Genomic DNA, 19,894 nt, shown 5'->3' with positions numbered 1-19,894 from the left:
GAATAAATGAATATCCAGAATATCCAGATAGAATTTGTGTGAACAGAACTCAAGAATTATGGGAAAATGTATTGCAGAATACCTGCAGATCAAGTACCTACACCTTATGATTGGTTCTGAACATGATGTAGATAGAGTTTTTGTCCTTTTTTGAGTTTACTGATATGAAAAGAGTATTCATTAATTGGATACACTGCAATAAAGAAGTTAAAATTCAAATTCAACAAGAGTTAATGGGTTCCTAAATATAAATGTCACCAAAAACACAGAAAAACTAACATAAAATATAGTGAAATCTTGTACATTATTCTTCAGTAGACTAATAAATCAGTGATAGTGCAGATACAAATCATCCCTATAGTACTTAAAGACAGGCAGTTTATCCTCCCTGTCAGAAGATGCAAAGTATCTTTGTTCTGATTTTCAGATGTTGCATCATGGAGTTTGCCATGATGTATTAGCATTTAACTGTATATGAGATGAAGATATAAGTTGAAATACAGTTGTTCTATAAATACTGCAAATATTATAACAGTCATTTTTACCACTGAATTACATCCCCAGTCTTTTTTTTTCTTTCTTTCTTTTTTTGAAACAGGGTCTCACTAAGTTACTTCGGGACTTGCTAAGTTGCTGAGGCTGACCTCAAACTTGCAATCCTTCTGCTTCAGCCTCCTAAGTCACTGAATTACAGGCATGTACCATTGCATCCAGCCTATGAAAGGATAATTAATATCAGCACTATTCCTTAGACTTTTTATCGGGTCTGCTTTGAAAGACCAATAGGTATAATTTACTTTTTATTATGTTTATTAACACTCAATAATTTTTGCTACAAATAAAATACATATTCTTAAGTTTCTTTTAATTTTCTTAGGTGGCCAATGTAAGGCTCTACAGAGAATTAAGTAAAGAATGAATAAGTAAATTTTACCTTAAAGGTTAAAAGTTATATAAAATCTTCTATATCTATTTTATTTATTTTATTTTCTTGACCTGCAAGACTATTAATAAAGTAAAGGGAATAAAATGAAAGGATGGAAAGACTGAATAAATTATTCTCTGTGATACTATGAGAGAGAGAGAGAGAGAGAGAGAGAGAGAGAGAGGATTTTGTCCTCAACTCCAAGCTTATAATGCTTACTTTATAGTAGGTCATAATAACCCCCTCATTCCAGAAGGGTCCTACCCCCATGCCCTGGAGAGAGGGGCACAGAGTAGCCAAGAGGACTGTGAACAGCAGACCTTGCTGAGTTTTTCCCACCCAGTCTTTTGGCAATCATGCCTAGCCAAGGAAGTCTCTGTTAAAAGCACAAAAGGACAGGGTTCAGAGAGCTTCCAGACAGCTGAACACATTGAGGCTCCCGGAGGGCAGCAGAGCAAGAAGGGCTTAGGAGTTCCATGCACCTTCTCCCACACCATCCCCTGTGCATCTCTTCATGGATATCCTTTATAATATCCTTTTCAATAAACCAGTAAATGTAAGTGTTTCCCTGAGTACCCTGAGCTACTCAAGCAAATTAATTGAACTTAAAGAAGGAACTCCTGCACATCCAGTCTTTCAGAAGCACATGTAAAACAACCTAGGACTTATGAGTGGCATTTGAAGGGACAGTCTTGGGACCTGAGTCCTCAGGCTGTGGGCTGACTCCATGTCCAGGTAGAGAGTGTCACAGACACACTCTGTACTATGAGCGTCTATCAGGAGAAACTGAGTTTGATTTGGTCTTTCCTTCTGTATCCTCAGATTCTGACGCTTCTGTGCTCTTTTTTGGTGGAGAAAGTGGCAGAAATAGAAAGTGGGATTTTTTGAGCTGACCAATTTTACTTACCTTTCCTGTTTTAAAATTTTGACATGTAGTAGATCAGAGAAGAGTTCATTCTAAAACTACATTCATTAGATTATTAGTAAGCTGTTCTAAATATTGCTTTATAGTACTAAAAGTAGCAAAATATTTTATAATGTTTGCAACTAATATTCAAATAAGAGTATTGTTTTTAATGGTTTTCTGTTTATAAGCCATACCACAAGGTCACACATGATTCACTCAAAAATTTAGAGCATACTGATATTTCAGTTTCCAGGCCTTTTTGAAAACTTTTCATTATTTGACCATATTTTAAAATAAAATTAAAACAGTGACATACCTGTCTTCAACCGTTGTCAAATAAGCTTTCTCATTTTGGCATGTTTGGTTGGCTTCTGTAAATGTTGAAAGTGTGTGTCCAATCATATAGCAGTAAAAGCCATGCCTTTTCCAGCCCTAATAATGTCATCAAGCCAGAATGCAGGTATGACGATGTGAGGGGAAAAAAAAAAAAGAAGAATTGTATCACATTAGATTGGGTAGAGAGAAGTGATGGGAGGAAAGGGGAGAGAGAGGGGGGAATGGAAGGACAGCAGAATAAAATAGACATTATTGCTATGGGTATATACGTGACTGCATGACCAATGTGATTCTGCAACCTGTACACTCAGAAAAATGAGAAATTATATCCCATCTGATTCAAATGTATAATACGTCAAGATCATTGTACTGTCATGTGTAACTAATTAAAACAAATTTAAAAAATGAAAAAAATAATGTCATCAAGCAATGGAGAAAAAAGCAGATCATCATGTATATATGTTAGAAACTATATTATTTTGGTAATCTTCTATCATGAAACACAAATTAATAAATAATAGAAATGTCTAAAGAGCATAAACCTGAAGGACTTGAAATGCAACAAAAATCAAATATATATGATTAAACATATGTATATATACATGTATATGTGTATGTGTGTGTATATATATATACATTAAAAACAACACAGTATTACATTGTGTGTCACATAAGAAATTATAAAGAATGGTAATTCTCTTCAGTTCTTATGTGTCCTTCAACTATTTGTGAAGCAGTCACTGAAGAAACTGAACAACCAGCTAAGATTTCAGTTCAAAAAAGTTAACCACAGGAAATAATTTGGGAAATAGCAAGTCTGGCTGTCTATAGAGGCAATTACCAATGGTGAAATTAAATCTATATCATCTGATCATAGGAGAGCACTCATTCAACCTCAGGCAACACAACTTGATGTGGTTCCTCTCCCATACATCAAATGGGGCAAATACATAAAATAAAAAATCCATACTAGAGTTTGACAGGAAGAAGGGGAACTCTCCAAGTACCAAATATAAATAGAATATTAAAAGCTAAATGGAAAATAGTCTACCGGTGTATCAAATCCAGATTAAGATCCAAGGGGCTGGATATTCCTGTCCATAAGAATACAACATTTGTTTTTTCACCCACCTGAGGCAGGGAGTTGGAATTGAGGCCCCTCTAGGAAGAGGAGTCTCCTTCTGTGAATGGAGAACTAGAAAACTCTAGCCATAGAAACAAAAAAATGTCTAGAGCCTTGTCATCTGTTTGGGGTTCTGAGTATTAGAAAAAATATTCTTCAGTTTGAAAATAAATGCCAGGTCTGCACCAAGATGGATACCAGGTCTGCACCAAGATGGATACCAGTTCTGCACCAAGATGGATGCCAGTTCTGCACCAAGATGGATGCCAGTTCTGCACCAAGATGGATACCAGTTCTGCACCAAGATGGATACCAGTTCTGCACCAAGATGGATGCCAGTTCTGCACCAAGATGGATGCCAGTTCTACACCAAGATGGATGCCAGTTCCAACTCTACACTATTCACATTGTATGAGATCCGTGGCCAAAATATTAAAGTAATACTTGGTCTACAAAGGTGGGGGTTCTTAGGCACTGAAGGAAGTAGAATGCAAAATAACATGCAGTAGAAAAATTTCCACATACCAGGTCATCTGAGATGATGATACTTGGGGGTAGGGATGGGAACAGTGGACCCCAACTCATAATTGAAAATTACAAACCATTACAAATTGCAGTGGCACAAGCCTGTAATCCCAGCCACTTGAGAGACTGAGATAGGAGGATCCCAAGTTCAAGGTCAGTCCCATATACATATATGGAAAAAGTGACCATGGATAGTTTGCTATATGCACTTGAGGTTATCTACTGGAAATGTTCTGGACAGATCATAGACTCCTAACATCTGGATGTCACTAATTCCTATGACCTGCCTACATATCAGTGCCCTCACCAGGCTCTATGAAGAGTGCCATTTTATTCCCTGTTCTCTCATCCAATTCTCATGACATTCTGAATGGAACCACTGACCATGGGTAGCCCTATATTACCTGCAGAGAATTAAAAAAAAAAAAAAAACTTTCAACAGAACAATGACACCAAACGCAGTAAACCACTGAACATTTAGACCATTGAAACATTTTGGTTCTGCAGAGAAGGAAGAATTTCTCCTACAAAGTAAAGCCAAGTATATCAGATAATATTGACTGGTCATTGTGTACGTTCTATACTTACTTTCCGGCAGCCTGTTTCTGCTTCCTCTGTTTCTGGAGCTTGGGTTTGTGATTTCATCTTACAGATATAGTCAAGTGGCTTCTCACAGGCCATATCTGCCCAGTACCCATCCTTAAGGGAGCACAGAGAAAAATAAATGATTATCTGTTCTTTGATGCTATTTTCTTGCAATTGTGATTCCATAAAGGAAAACTAAGATCCAATGATATTAAGGGACTATGGCAGCTATAAAAGGGAAAGGAAATTTCATGGTTTACATGTAAAGAGCAAATTGAACTCCAGCTATACCGATGTAAAGTGACTGTGTGGTTGTGGGTACCATTTATGACCCAGCAATAGGAACTTATGAATATTAGCTAATGGTTAGTTAAGTTTATCTTTGGGAGCAAAAAACAAAATCTTTCTGGTCTTCTTGAAAATGTCACTTGGCAATACAATTGATAGAAACTCAAGAAACTAAATCTGAATCTTAGTTCAATTTTGATCTATATAAAAATATCTCAAATGGAAACACTCTCACCAAACATACGTAATAAGAGGGACAGAAGGAAGACTCTGCTGACTTCTCCCAGATGTCGGTAAAGTTGCCTTACCTTCCCTTTCATCACAACGCAGTCTTCCTGCCTGTTGTTCTCATGGCTTGGTTCTCCACGAAGCCATTTGGTAAATGTTACAGGAGTCCCGTCACTCCACTCAAAGTACATTTGAATCTTGAGGTCATTTAAGCCAATCCACATCTCATCATTTGGCTCTAAACAGGAAGAAAAATACAAACCTACTATATACAAAGGTTGCTTTCCAAAGGTCAACCGGGTATAGGGAAAGGAAGGAACTCTGCTTTGTCAACACAGCTAGACTCCCTTGATATCATCATTGTCATAAAAAGTAATCCTTTGGAGTGTTAATCTGACCTACATGCTGAAAACTCAGATGTAAACCACATTTTATGTTGTCAGTGGTAGGTTGTGTAATGTTTTCTTTGCATTGTAAATATGACTTGAGTTTTTTAGTTGTCACTATTACAAACTATATCTCCTGGGAGTTGTGAAAATGAAATTAAGGTAGATCTATTATTACACTCTATCTTGTGAAGATGCTTGTTTGTTACAAATAATTTTCCTGCCAACTGCACTTATATCGCTGGAAATATGGTATTCAGTGCATAAAAACCTATTTGACTAGTATCAAATCTTATGAATATTTTTAAATAACAAATTTAAAACCAGTTCTATTTTACTAATCATTGGAATTAAGAATATTCTAGTTGCTTTTGTTAACTGATCAATCACTTTATTAAGAGTAACAGTGATAGAAACATAAACTGAGGAGACAGACTGGTTTCTGACAATTGGCATTTAGTTATTAGTCTAGAAATATAAATGACTTTAAAATCATTTTCACCATGAAATGTCAAGAAATACTAGCAGAACTCAAATAACAAGGTCAAGATTTAAAATCTGATCTGTTTTTTTTTCAAATTATATGGAAAATATTGCTGATTTTATAAGGAGCTACCCCCATTCTAATAATTCTAAATATCACAACAAAAATGAGGGGAAAAAGTTGCAGTAATTGCAGATATAAGATTCCATGCCTGCAAAAAGTAAACATTTCCAAACAAAACAAATTAAAGAATCTATAATATCTATCTAATTTGCATAACTGGAAATTTCATCATGAATATTTGTTAAATGGTCTTTTCATGGTTAAAAAAATATTTCAAAGGATTTATAAAGATTATTATAAGAAATTCCCTAAGTGGTTAAGTTTCTTCCTCCTAAAAGTTGTCATTCAGCTTTGATTTTGGAGAAGTCCTTGACTGGCCTCATGCCAGCGCAGCAGATGTTTCCAGAGTCACGAAGCATGAATGACAGTGCCCGGATGGCCCCCTTTTCCTCTCACTTGGAGTGGCAGATCATGCTCTTTTGAGCAACAAATATAGGTATCAAAGAGACCTCATGCATCCCCTAAGGATTTTAGTTGAAGACGAATGTAAGTTTCAACTCCCAAGTCCCACAATTATAATAAAGTATCAAGAGACTCCTACAAACATATTTTGTCGTGAAACTGTTCTCCCCCTACAGCTTTTGTAATTCCTAAGCACAGTCATCCTACAAAAATATACAACACGTGAGTGTAAAGTCATTAGGCTAATTTATATAAATCAGTTAAGGGAGCTGTGTTAGTTGGGAAAGGCATAGCTTATGGGTGCAGGTCCCAATTTATCCACAGGCAATAGACTTCCATAATTAAAATAAAAAGAATTCTGAAGACTTTTGATTTAGAAGTGGCAATCTTCATTTTATAACTTTCCTTTACCTTTATCAAGATGATTTTGTTTTAAATAAGTATATGTTGCATTACAATGTTGTAATATTATAAATATTATATATTTTCTGGTTTTAATAATTCTTTTTTTAAAATAAAAACATTTCTAAATCATTTACTAATTCTCAAGCTGAATTTAAAAGCAACCCTGGTCGTCCAGCTTCCCACAATCACTATAGCAATAAAAACATGATTCTCTTATTGCTCAGTCACGTTATAGAAAGTAGACAAGATCTACACTGCAGCCCCTGAGCATTCTAACCTACCTGTCCCCCACTGATTCATCCGCAGACTTGATGATGGTAAGTAACTGTTATTCAGGTATATCCCTTGTGATTTCATTATCACCTAGTCTAAATTTCCCAGGAGAGGTAAACAGAAGAATTAAGAAATTGTTTACAGTCAGCAGCAGGCAATTTTCTCAGTACCACCCTCAAGGAGGTGTGCAAGGAGAATGGTTTCCAGTGGACACAGTTGGTAGGAATAACAAGGTTTGGGGACCTTTTAAATCTTTTCCTATTTTTTCCTATCTACTTGTTAATTGCTTTTTCTCCCCCACTGCCGCAATCCATTTCCAGGCAGTATGCATCAGACAGCAGCAACTCTGTCACCACCATCCACTTCCTCTTGTTTTGCTGGGTGGAAATGAAGAACAGCTGCAGCTATTCAGCAGCCTCATCAGTGAGAGATGAAAATGATAATCACTTAATCAACAAGAACTGCAGAAGGCCCATGATCATTGTGCTGTTTCTTAGCCAGCCCATCTCTAAGACCAGGATTCCCAACTCATTTTACCCATCTTTTATTTCTGCTTAATACATTTTCTATGCACTTTTAAAAGTGTCCACCTAGATTGAGACATCAATTTCTTTAAAAGGCTCAGACCAACACCTAACCACTCAAAAAAAAAAAAAAGGTTCATTTCTCCTGCTATTCAACACCCTAGCAGCCTTAGCTGCATTAATAAAGAAAAGAAAATCTAAAGTAAGAGACGGTGCACTTAAAGATGTCTCTTGTGAGATAAAATACGGGCCTTACAAAAGAAAATACATACATAGACGCTAGTAATTCCAAAAGTTAAACATCATTGAGAATTTTAAGGTAGACATCTCTGTATCCACACATAATATTTATGTAGGAAAATAACACTTAAAAACTATCCATAATTTGATTACATATTATGAGAAAAATAATTGAATTACCACTTAGTGATAAAAATCCTTTAAATTACTATATAGTTTTTGCACTGTGCACATGATTAGCCTTTACTGTTCAATCTATACCTTTAGTTTAGTTATTAATTTAAATTTAAAATTAAATTTAAATTTAAAAGTAACATTTCTGATTAATTTTTCAGATACTGGCGGAGAGGAGAAAGGGTTGGAGCTCAACTTATTACTAGTATAAGGTTTCTCACCATATCCCAGCTGGGAGAAAATAAAATCAAACTCCTCAATGGTGTGGATACTTGTGAGGTCACCACCTTCCTTCCGACATGCAGTCAAAGCATCCCTCTGGATTTTCTTCTGTTCTCTGTGAATCTTGTAACAGTTGCCTGCATATGGCCACCACTGACTAGGACACTTAGTAGGCACATCACTTTCTAGAAAAAAAAAAAAGATGGTTTGGAAGGCTCTTAAAAGAGAAATTTTGTCTAAAATTATAATAATATTTTCCAGCATTCTAAATATAAAACAGTTCATAGTTGTAGGCAAATAATGGTAATATTTATTTTTCACCTTTGGCATATAGATTCATAAATGATAGGCTAGACATGTTCCATTTGCCTTACTTTCAGACAAAAAAAAAAGTGAATCCATCTTTAATGTCAAAGGGGAAGTCTCTTTAAAAATGTGTACCTGTCACAAGACCACAGTAAGATATAGTAGACTAATTTTACCAACATCTTAAAACATCCGCAAACCTGTACTAAGCATCTATTAGGCACAGTTTAAATGCTGGAAGCCTGAAAGTTCTGACACAATACATCCTCTGGAATATTTCAATGTACCTTTTTCTTCATGGACCTTAGGGAGCCAATGATTCTTCAAGGAGTGCAATGCTCATAAGGTGGGCATGAAAAAGATTTGCATTGAGGCAGACCCATCAAAGAGCCTCTGCAACTACAGTAGCATGAGCCAGCCACCTGCATCTCTGAATCCATCCCCCCATTTACTCACTCATAAAAGATGGTATGTTGTTATGATAAGAGAGCAACAGAAATTCAGAAGTCTTTCAGGCAGAACCTGAATTTGCCACAGCTGCGTGATATTATGCAGGTCCTATCACATACATAAACCAAAGTAATCACATGTGTAAATATTTTTAAACAGTATTACTCATACTAATGTTAAATTACTTATTTTGTGTTCTTTTGAAATAGAATAGAGTTGATGTTCTTATAAATGACATACACTACACACTTACTAGTTAAGAAATCAGTAACAGCACTGTATTATTGCTATGAATAGGTATGGTCAAATTTATAATTTTAAATGTTTACTCTAATAGAAATGAGCCAGGGCAAGAAGCTTGATGGCAGACTCAACTGCACACATCCCTGTACACCCCTGAACCTGACATAGGGCCTGGAGCATGATAGCTACCACCAGTGTTGGTTGGGAGAAAATTTGAAGTTGTATGTGATATACAGGCAGCTTATTTTTACCATTCTATAGACACTGTTTCAAACTGCAACATACCTTGGCTAGAAAGGGACTATATGATCAAATAAAGGTCAATTTATATATTTAAGCATGATATTAAATGTTCTCAAACTTGGACCTTTAGCAAATTTTCAATTCAGGAGACAATCTTAGGTCATTCTTTTAAAGAGTCAATCCCATTTTCTCTAAAAGCAGATAGTCTCGGAAACATCTTTGGTTAAGCCCAGGATTCTGTGCAGTAGCAATTTAAGAAAATATATAATACAAAGCCCTAATGCTGAACTATTGTAATAGAAGATGCATATGTTAAAAATTCTATTCCCTCAATGCAGTTTAGATTCTGTATACTTCCAGTAGTAACGGGGGGGGGAAAGTTAAAGAAGGAAGGAAAAAAATATTTTTTTTAATTTTTTTTAATTTTTATTTTTTTTGTTAGCATGCCTCTGGAGCCCTCTGGTGGGATATTTTAATTTTGCTGTCTAAGAAACAGAAGATAATGTCAGGCAATGCTGAGGACTTTAAAACCAAAATAAATGACCTTTAAATATATTTTAAAACATGAAAACAGCTGGGCAGTGGTACATGCCTGTAACTCTGGAGGCTAAGGCAGGAGGATCCCAAGTGCAAAGCCAGCCTCAGCAACGTAGCAAGACCCTGTCTCAAAAATAAAATAAAAAGAACTGGGGAGATATCTCAGTGGCACAGCATCCTTGAGTTCAACCCCCAGTACCACTAAATAAACAAACATGAAAACAACCAACTCAAGTAAAATGAAGAGGAGTTCCCTAGGGGCAGGATCCCACAAAACGGCTCTATTCCTCAACAGCAGCATTGCCTATAATGTAGACCACAAATGTAAGCCACACATGTAATTTTAATTTGCTAGTAGCCATAGGAAATAAAAGTAAAATAAAACAGGTCAACTTCACTTTAATAAACATTTTATTTAACTCAATACACCCAAAACTTTATCATCTCAATATGTAATCAATAAAATTGGGATTTTTTTTTTTTTGCCTTTTTTTCATGCTGAGTCTTAGAAATCAAGTGTATTCTTACATTTGTGGTACATCGCAGTTTGAACTAAACACATTTTATTTTCACAAAAGCTAGCGGTTGCTGAACTAGAAAATACAGTTGTAGACTATACTGTGAATTTGGGGCAAACAAGGTACTGTTGCAAGAACCGACAGGGTATGAGGTTGAGTTCTTGCCGAAGGGTTCACCAATCATGAATACTGCAAAATTTGATCTCTGGTACGCTTTATCAAGCATTGGTTTAGTAGGGTTTGTAAATACAGAATAATCCAGATAGTATAGTTATATGCAAAAACTAAACGAAGGTTGGAAGTAAGGCAAGGGAAAAACAGTGGAAAAATAAGAATGGACTGAGTGCTTGACAATACACACAACACTTTTCAGGAAGAAGATTTATTAATATTTATATTTTGGAGATGAGGAACCTGAAACTGGTGGGTTAAGCAACAAGGTCAAGTTACAGAATTCTGCCTCCCACGTGAAAGAAATTATAAAATAACCTTTCTCCTCTTCCCCAAAATGGCAATTGCAAGTCTTTGAAAGGAAATTGTATGAGCTCTTCTAAGAAAGAAGAATTACAGTATTCTAAGGAAGAGGATATGAAATGTAAAAGTGATGGTAGTCTCCCTGAGGCATGTCCACAGACATTCTGAAGTGTCTATAAAGCACAATCAAGCCCATGAACTGGTACCCTCATTTACAGCCTTTAGAGGTCTTGACCATCTCTACAGCTGTTGACGTTACAGGCACACCTACTCTCTAATCCAGCAACTGCACTTCTAGGAATTATCATAAGCATGAAAGGACATGTAAATGCTTCAGGATTTTTTATAATAATGAAAGCTTGGAAGAAAACTACAAATCTGTTAAGAGAGGACTAGTCAAAAACTATAGTTTGTGCAAGGGGTATCATTCAGCCATAAAAATGAGTGCAGAAGCTATTTATGTACTATATGGAATGGTGAACAAAACTGTAATTACATTTTTAAAAGCTTAAGGTAATAACTATATGGCTAGTATGTTGCCATGTCAATAAAATAGACAAAAATAATTATAAATATGTTCGCTTACATGTAGATAAGGATAGACATACTCAGAAACACTGACTCTCCAGAGATAGGGAACTATGTGGTAGAGATAAGGGAGGATATTATCATTTGTCTTTTGGCACATTTTGAATTTCTAGGTATGTCAATCATGTTTTAAATGAAATTGCTTCTAAAAGTAAAGGAGAAAGAACTCAAGAACGCAGCACTATCAGTTTCCAAGCAGGAAAAAAAAAGTTAAATAAAACCCTGGGGATCATTAGTTATTTCTCCACAAACAGCTGATGGTAAAAAAATGGAGTTTGTTTTTCATTACTTTGAAGAAAGAATTCATCCCTCACCTTAGCAGTTTAACTCTTAGATAAGATTATAATGGAGACAATCATTGAAGTTTTTCCTGGGGCTTCGTCAATATATGAAACATTCTGTGACTACTTTTTAATATTTTATTCCATTCTGTGAAAACTTCAATTTTAGATGCTGCATTGAACAACACTGGAGCCCAGATTGATCCCTGAGGACATAATAAAAACATCCCTTCCAGTATTTATTTCCTACCTCGGATTCCAATGTTGTCATAAGTGCAAGTGGTACATGTGCTATATGTATCTTATTCCAATTCTTTAACATGTGAAAAATAATAGCTACCCCAAAGGCTTGGGAAGACTCTTATTTATGTCAAAGATTTTGCACACTCAGGAAACATTACAACCAGTGGTAGTAACCAACAACAAAACTGTATCACCCATCAACTACGAACAAGACCTCTGGAGTCATTCCATAAAATTATAATGAGACTGTAATTTTATTTCTATTTAACTTCTAATATTTTGCACACTTCAGATCAAATTGATCACTCACCTGAAGGAATAATGAAAGTATTCAAAGTATTGTTGCCCCTTTTACATATGTAGCCTAGTTTCTGAACACATTCCAGGTTTTCCCATTTAGCGTTTTTTCCAGGATTTAGTGACACACAGCTTTTTCCAGGTTCAGTTGATGGGCTTCCTTTGAGAAAATGAGAAAGTTTAAATGGCACTATTACACGTATTCCAAGTAGACAGTTCCCCAATCCCACATCTTCATCCTCGAGATTTAATGGATCCCCATTCTGTCTTTTGCTACACATTCACAAATAAATATTTACTGACTGCAGAGCAAAAGACATGATGGGTATCTATTTGTTTCCTTGTTGTTGGATCATTCCAATCCCGAAAAAATGTTGATTATAAAAGTATACTTCTTTGAAATAACTTTTTCCCTATCGTCCACTAATAAAGCTAGACTTAAACAATCATCACACTAGATCACATTATGGATCACAAAGCAGTATCTCTATATTAAACACTGTCAATACCTACTGAAAAGCCAACTCACATCACCAGGATAACTGAGAACCAGGCTAGAGAAGCTGCACATAGGGAAACTTTCCTCAATTAGAGAGAGGAGACCGGAAAGAAAGACAGTGGAAAGGACAAAGGCAAAGGAAGGGAGATCTGTGATGACAACATGCTAAGCTCCCAGAATTAGGTTCTCAGTTCCTTCCACTCAGCCCCCTGAAGAATAAGTTGAGTAGTCAATTCCTCATGCACTTCTTACTATGAACTGATTAAAGATCCAGATAGACGACATTACTGAGCAGTGGTTCCATGTATTGCTACCTGCATTTCTCTGCTCTGTGTTCCTCTGCTGTTTGAATTTTAAACCAGGACTTCAAACACTAGCTACGTTTCACACCTGCAGTCAGGGCCAATGAATGATGCTCTGCTAGTGATTTTACTCTGTGACCTTGGATGTGTACATAACCTATGTATTCCTGAACTTCCCTTCCCTTCCTGCAAGATGGAAATCATATTACCTGCTCTATAAAGTTTCAGCAGAAAATTTTCAAATATTACACAAAGAAAAAACAACTGTGAGTTATAAATATAAAGATGTTTTTTAAAGTGTGTTGAAACTGTGACTAAAATACCAGGGTAACTAAACTAACAAGTAAGTTGCCAGTACTAGAGAGAAACTTTCAAAGAACAATAATACACTTACAGCTGTTGGTTAGTAATTCGTGTATTCAATAGTAAATCACATTATACGTTGATTTGCCAAAACAATGCCGCTGCCAACTTTAAGATACCAAACAGTGGTCTGTAATGCTTTAATAGTCATTACATATTTGAATTCATACTAATTCATCCTTTGTGTAAAAGAATTTTTAAAAAGTAAATATATTTTAACAAATGCACCACTTGGTAAGTGCTCAATTGAAATATTTGACTGAATGATTTATACAAAAGCGATTTATAGAATTCCACGAAGTTTTTACTTTTAGAAATCTCTTGTACTCTTTCAGAAGGCGATGTCGTTCTGTACCTACTTTTCAGGAATTGGGGCTAATATTTCCCATTAATATTCTCCTTTCACACCCTCACCTTCACCAACATTAACCCCCAAATTCTCACACTGAACTCTTAGAATACAAGTGCTTAAAAATTATAATCCTTACTCCCAAACTGAATAAAGAAAATGATCTAATTTTTACATTGTACGACAATTTAGCCACTAAGAGTGAATTCTAGTTCCTAATATATGATTATTATTGTCTAATGATCTGTTGGAGCCCAACTAATATTCTCCAGCATAATTTGACAGAATGAATAGGCAGACAAATGAAATCCTCACTCATAAAAAGTACATCCCTTATAGTAATATTTACTTTTTGTATTTCAGAAGAAAATAAAAGCGATTTTTCATGTCAAGCTTAAAGCGACAGGCCTGAGGGTATATAGCTCAGTAGTAAAGCATGCACTTAGCATGCATCAGGCTCCAGATTTGATTCTCAGCGCTCTCTCTCTCTCTCTCTCTCTCTCTCTCTCTCTCTCTCTCTCTCTCTCTCTCTCTCCCCCACTCTCTCTCTCTCCCTGTCTCTCACACACTAAAGCAACAACACTGCACTATCATGCACTGAAGGAATACATCCAAAGTAGGATTTCAAAGTAAAATCTAACCAATCTAAACCAAAACATAACTTCTAAAACTTCTAGCATGTTTTAACATCTATGTAGTGGAATACTATTTTACCAAATTTCTTCTTCTTTTTTGCTTTTTTTCCTCTCTTTTTTTAAACACTAGTCAATATAGAAAATAAAAGTTTAGCTTTAAAAGATAAAGTCTGAACATATCAAAGAACACTGTCTTGATATTGTTTGTAGTAAAAGTGATAAAGAAAGATGTGACCAGTATGCTACTGTTTTCCTTTTCTACACCTATGGTAGACATTTCTGATTGTTAATTGCACTCTTTCCTGAGGAGCCAGGATTGGTACTGTAATGGGATTGAAGGGATTGAAATCACACTCCAGAGAGGTTCTCTAGCAGCTACTAACATTGAAACTCAAAGGTAGACCAGGATAGGGAGATAGGATAAGGGCTTTAGAGAAGGGAAAGAGGGAATGAGACCATGCCATCCTGAAAGGAGACTTCGGGCCTGGGGAACCTCCTGTCACTGCCCCTGAAAGCTTCAACCTCAATAGATCTTCCTTAGTTTCCCCTACCCCTAGCCCTAACAACCGCCAACCACAAAATCTACCTCTACCTCAAGCACTTCCTTTTGTGCTAACCAATGCTCACTCCCACCCTTGTGCTAATAAAAGCTTAGAAACCACTTTTCCCAGATTTGCTGAAGAAGACGAAACAGAGTTGATTGGCCCCTTTCTGGATCCTATACCCCATCAATCACCTATAGGAATAGATCCAGCCCATAAAAACCCCAAGACAACAGATACCTGTCAGCAACCCTCTCTTGAGACATCCCCCATCACTTCACAAGCTCTGCTTTCTTTCTATTACTATGATAAATCCAGTTACTTTGGTCTCACCCTTGTGCCTATAGATTTTATTCCTCAAATTCCTAAGACCAAGAACCCATCCATCCATATTGTGTTACAACATCAGTTGGTGTTAGTGAATAATGCAAAAACTTTTTAGCATTACTTTTTTTGTTTTCTCTGAACAGTGGCTTTGTACATACGACTTACCTTCAGGAATCAGTCTCCTCTTCTGTTACTTGTATGTTATGATAACATAGAAATAATTAGTTCTCACCATTTTATATCCTCCCAGAGAATTAGAAAGCCACTGAAGTTTTTGTCTTTCCCTGACTCTAGTTTTCTACAATCAAACTACAAATTGTCAAGAGAAGTGCTAATTGATGTTTATGCTAGTATGGAATATTATAAGCTGTGACTGAGGTAATATTTTTTAATCCACAATTGCATTACATTAAAAACAGCAGAAAATGATATCAATGTAAACCTTAGGGTATTTGTATTAGTAACAGCAAATATTGTAAATATTGCACAACTGAATTAATGAGAAATTTGTCAATCAGGATAATTTCAGTTCATTTAAATTCATAATGTGTATATGTAAAAAACTGTAGGATTATAGTGTGCCAGTTTCCTGAGATAAGAACTTGTCTTCCAGGATTATCCCCAATTAATAAAACCATAAATCTTTGATTATTGTATGTAACATATTATGTGTTACATATTATAAACATAATTTGTGTTTAAGCACTTTCAGGTAATTTATGGATAAGCACTTTCAACTGCAATGTTAAAGAAAATTCCAAAAGGACAAAGATTCAAAAGTCAGACATTCAAAGAATTGAAACCACCTTGCCAAACTTTATAAATATTTGGTGAGTAACACTTTCAGAGATGATGAGAAGATGGATGCAAGAACATGTTTTGTGTGTGTGTGTGTACATAGTTTATATATATATATATATATATATATATATATATATATACACACACACACACACACACAGGTATATATGTATACATAGTAATAATAATATCTGTTACTGTCTTTAATAAATCATAGTTCAGACTAGCTATAAATTTGCTTTTGAGTATAATACCTTAACAAATCAAGAATACACTGAGAATTCATACTGTAAACAGAGACATGTATTAATTGGGGATAATCCTGGAAGACAAATTCTTATCCCAGGAAGCTGGCAGTCTATAACCTTAAGAGTTCTAGAATATTCAAATCTAGCTGGTAGATAGCCAACCAGGTTGAGAAATGGACTGTGATCAATGAAGTCTCCCAGTTCTTCTCTTTGAGATCTTCATGTGAGATGAAAAGGTCTTAACAGCATCCCGGTGAATTCAATTTGGATTAATTCAACCACACAGGCTTAGCCTTACCTGGTAACCAGTTCAAATATCGGAATGGACTGCCACTACTCCACTGCCAACCAGTGGTGAAACTCAGACTGTTAAGCCCAATCCAGAGTCCCGAAGTCAAGGAACTGGTTAGTCCTGTACAACAAGAAGCAAAACCAAAAATAAAACAGATATTCAGAAAACATTGAAGTTCAATTCAGAAGTAAGTGCTTGAATCAAAATGTAAGAGAAATAATAAATATCAAGCCTGAACTTTCTCCTTTGTTTCTACTAGTAATCAAAAGCAAGTAGAACTATTACTGCACTGACAGATAAAGAAATTGAGGCCAAGGGAGCATAGGCGAGCTAGTAAGACTCTAGCTAAGGTTTCAACCCAGATCTAACCATGACAAACCCCATCCTCCTAACTACTACATGCTTTCTCAAGGATATTACGAATGTGCTTCTTACTTTGATATAACTTAACTGTCTTTAGCTATCATCAAATAATGACATTTTACTTCTTTTGAGAGTGAAAGTAAGATTGTTTCATATAAAAACCAAAATTCTCTGACTCAAAAATTTCAATGAACATTTTAAGTTACCATGTTCGTGAGTCATTATCTCAACCTCAGTAAGTTCTTATTGTTTCAGAACTTACTTTAAGAATCTTATATTTTTATAAGTCAATTTTTCTTCTTTATTAAAATGGTAATTCAAGGCACTAAATGTTCATGTTACTCTAAACTCTTCACTTAGGCAGATAATAAATCACAATTACAATGTTTAAAACTCTGTTCAATCCTCAGCCTACTGTGGAAGTTAAAAAACAAGACAAAACACAGAAGCAACATGGACCTCCCAGTGTGAAAAACTAACCATTATTACCTTTATCTTTTTAAGAGCCATAGATACGAATTCCCTGTTCTCTTTAAATTCTTTTAGTTGATTAAAAACAAATTTTAAAAAACACTGTTCTTTGTGGTAATAAAAATACCAATCTAAATATGTGTGTGTGTGTGTGTGTGTGTGTGTGTGTGTGTATAAATGTAACTGGGCAAGTTTTTTGGATATACTCCCCAGTCCAATCTTTCAGTGCTTACCAATTATGAAACACTTATAATAATTGAATCAGATTAGGCCCCTATTTCCATAATAAGACTTCTATAGCACAATAATTAAAATCAAGAATTAATAAATGAGATGGTTTCAAACTAAAAAGCTGCTTCTCAGCAAAAGAAACAATCAGTGAGGTGAATAGAAAGCCTACAGCTTAGGAGCAAATTTTTACCATTTGCACATCAGATAGAGCACAATCTCTAGGATATATAAAGAACTCAAAAAAGCTAAACACCAAAAAACAAACAAACAAATAACAAATAACCCAATCAGTAAATGGTCCAAGAAACTGAAAAGACACTTCTCAGAAGATGATATACAATCAATCAACAAATATGTGAAAAAATGCTCATCATCTCTAGCAATTAGAGAAATGCAAATCAAAACTACTGTAAGATATCATCTCACTTCAGTCAGAATGGCAGCTATTATGAAGACAAACAACAATAAGTGTTGGCAAGGATGTGGGGGAAAGGCACACTCATTGCTGATGGGACTGCAAACTGGTGCAGCCAGTATGGAAATCAGTATGGAGATTCCTTGGAAAACTGGGACTGGAACCACCTTTTGACCCAGCTATCTCACTCCTCGGTCTATACCCAAAGGACTTAAAAACAGCACACTACTGGGTTGGCACTGTAGCTCAGTAATAGAACGCATACCTCGCATGTGTAAGGCACTGGATTAGATCCTCAGCACCATGTATATATAAATAAAATAAAATCATTGTGTTCATCTACAACTAAAAGAAAAAAACCCAGCATACTACAGGGACACAGCCACATCAATGTTTATAGCAGCAATAAACAATAGCTGAACTGTGGAACCAAACTAGATGCCCTTTAGTAGATGAATGGATAAAGAAAATGTGGTGTATATACACAATGGAGTATTACTCATCAATAACAGAAAATAAAATCATGGTATTTGTAGGTAAATGGATGGAGTTGGAGAATATAATGCTAAGTGAAGTTAGCCAATCTCCAAAACTCAAATGCCAAGTGTTTTCTCTGATATAAAGAGGCTGATTCATAGCAGGTTTGGGAGGTGAAGCATGGGAAGATTAGATGAACTCTAGAGAGAGCATAGGGGTGGGAGGGGAAGGGAGGGGCATGGGGATAGAAAAGAGGGTGGAATGAGATGGACTTCATTACCCTAAGTACATGTATGAAGACATGAATGGTGTGAATATACTTTGTATACAACCAGAGATATGAAAAATTGTGCTTTATATGTGTAATATGAACTGCAATGCATTCTGATGTCATAAATAACAAATTAGAATAAAAAAATTTTTTTAAGTAATTAAATGACTGTATGTGCTCACTTAATCCTCATAAAGTTTTTTTGTTTGTTTGGTTGGTTGGTTGGTTGGTTTGGTTTTTTGGAACAGGGAAACAAAGTCAGGACTTCGCATATGCAAGACAAGAGCTTTGCCACTGAACTTTTATAAATGAGGAAACTGGGTGTTTAAATGATATAATAGAACTGGAAATTTGAACCATGACACCAAAGTTCAGACTCCATAATTCTAAGTCATTAAATTTTTACAAATTTTTCATGAGTTTGTAGAGACACATAGTCCTGTCATTTGTTGACATGGATGAGGAGCACTGGATCTCCATGTCAAAAGTCATCTCACATATTTCACACCCCAGGTCTGTAAAACTGCAGTGTGCAAACAGAGAACCACTTGAGGATACTGATAGGTTGAAACTGATGAAGTAGGTTGAGGCTTAATAAACTGAACTGACCTCAATACTCCATGCTTGTCCTGGAAAGTAAACCCTACTATGATTTCTTTAAATAAAGCAATAAAAGAAAAATGGGATAGAATTAAATACTGACATGCAAAATCAGTGAGAATTAATTAAAATCCATTTATTTTTACCAAGCATTCTAGGAAAAAAAAAAAGTTGAAGAACTAGCCCAGTGTTATTTAACCTGGGAGTTACCTAGTTCAATTCTTTTGCTTTATGGATGAGAAGAGAGAGTCTGAGCAATTTATTGAGAGTAATGAAGAGGATTAGCAGCTCAGGATGGGAACACAAGGTTCAATTTAGTTTTCCCGGTGGATTTAATCCTCACTGAAATTAAATTTGCCTGTGAGTTATTATTACAAT

General features: G+C 35.5%; 1 protein-coding gene across 1 annotated transcript in view; it reads right to left on the bottom strand.

Annotated features, from left to right (window-relative positions):
* The window catches only part of Mrc1 (mannose receptor C-type 1), an 84,872-nt gene that overhangs the window by 40,332 nt on the left and 24,646 nt on the right, over positions 1-19,894 (bottom strand). Inside the window, exons 5-10 of the mRNA XM_026407751.2 lie at positions 16,695-16,808; positions 12,344-12,490; positions 8,150-8,335; positions 4,998-5,155; positions 4,405-4,515; positions 2,149-2,264 (exon numbers count right to left, since the gene is read on the bottom strand). Coding sequence (XP_026263536.2) covers positions 2,149-2,264; positions 4,405-4,515; positions 4,998-5,155; positions 8,150-8,335; positions 12,344-12,490; positions 16,695-16,808 — 832 coding nt within the window. The remainder of the gene's footprint in view (positions 1-2,148; positions 2,265-4,404; positions 4,516-4,997; positions 5,156-8,149; positions 8,336-12,343; positions 12,491-16,694; positions 16,809-19,894) is intronic.

This window comes from Urocitellus parryii, chromosome 9 (genome assembly GCF_045843805.1).
Source record: "Urocitellus parryii isolate mUroPar1 chromosome 9, mUroPar1.hap1, whole genome shotgun sequence".
NCBI classification, from domain to species: Eukaryota; Metazoa; Chordata; class Mammalia; order Rodentia; family Sciuridae; genus Urocitellus; species Urocitellus parryii.
This window is presented reverse-complemented; position numbering and strand designations above follow the sequence as displayed.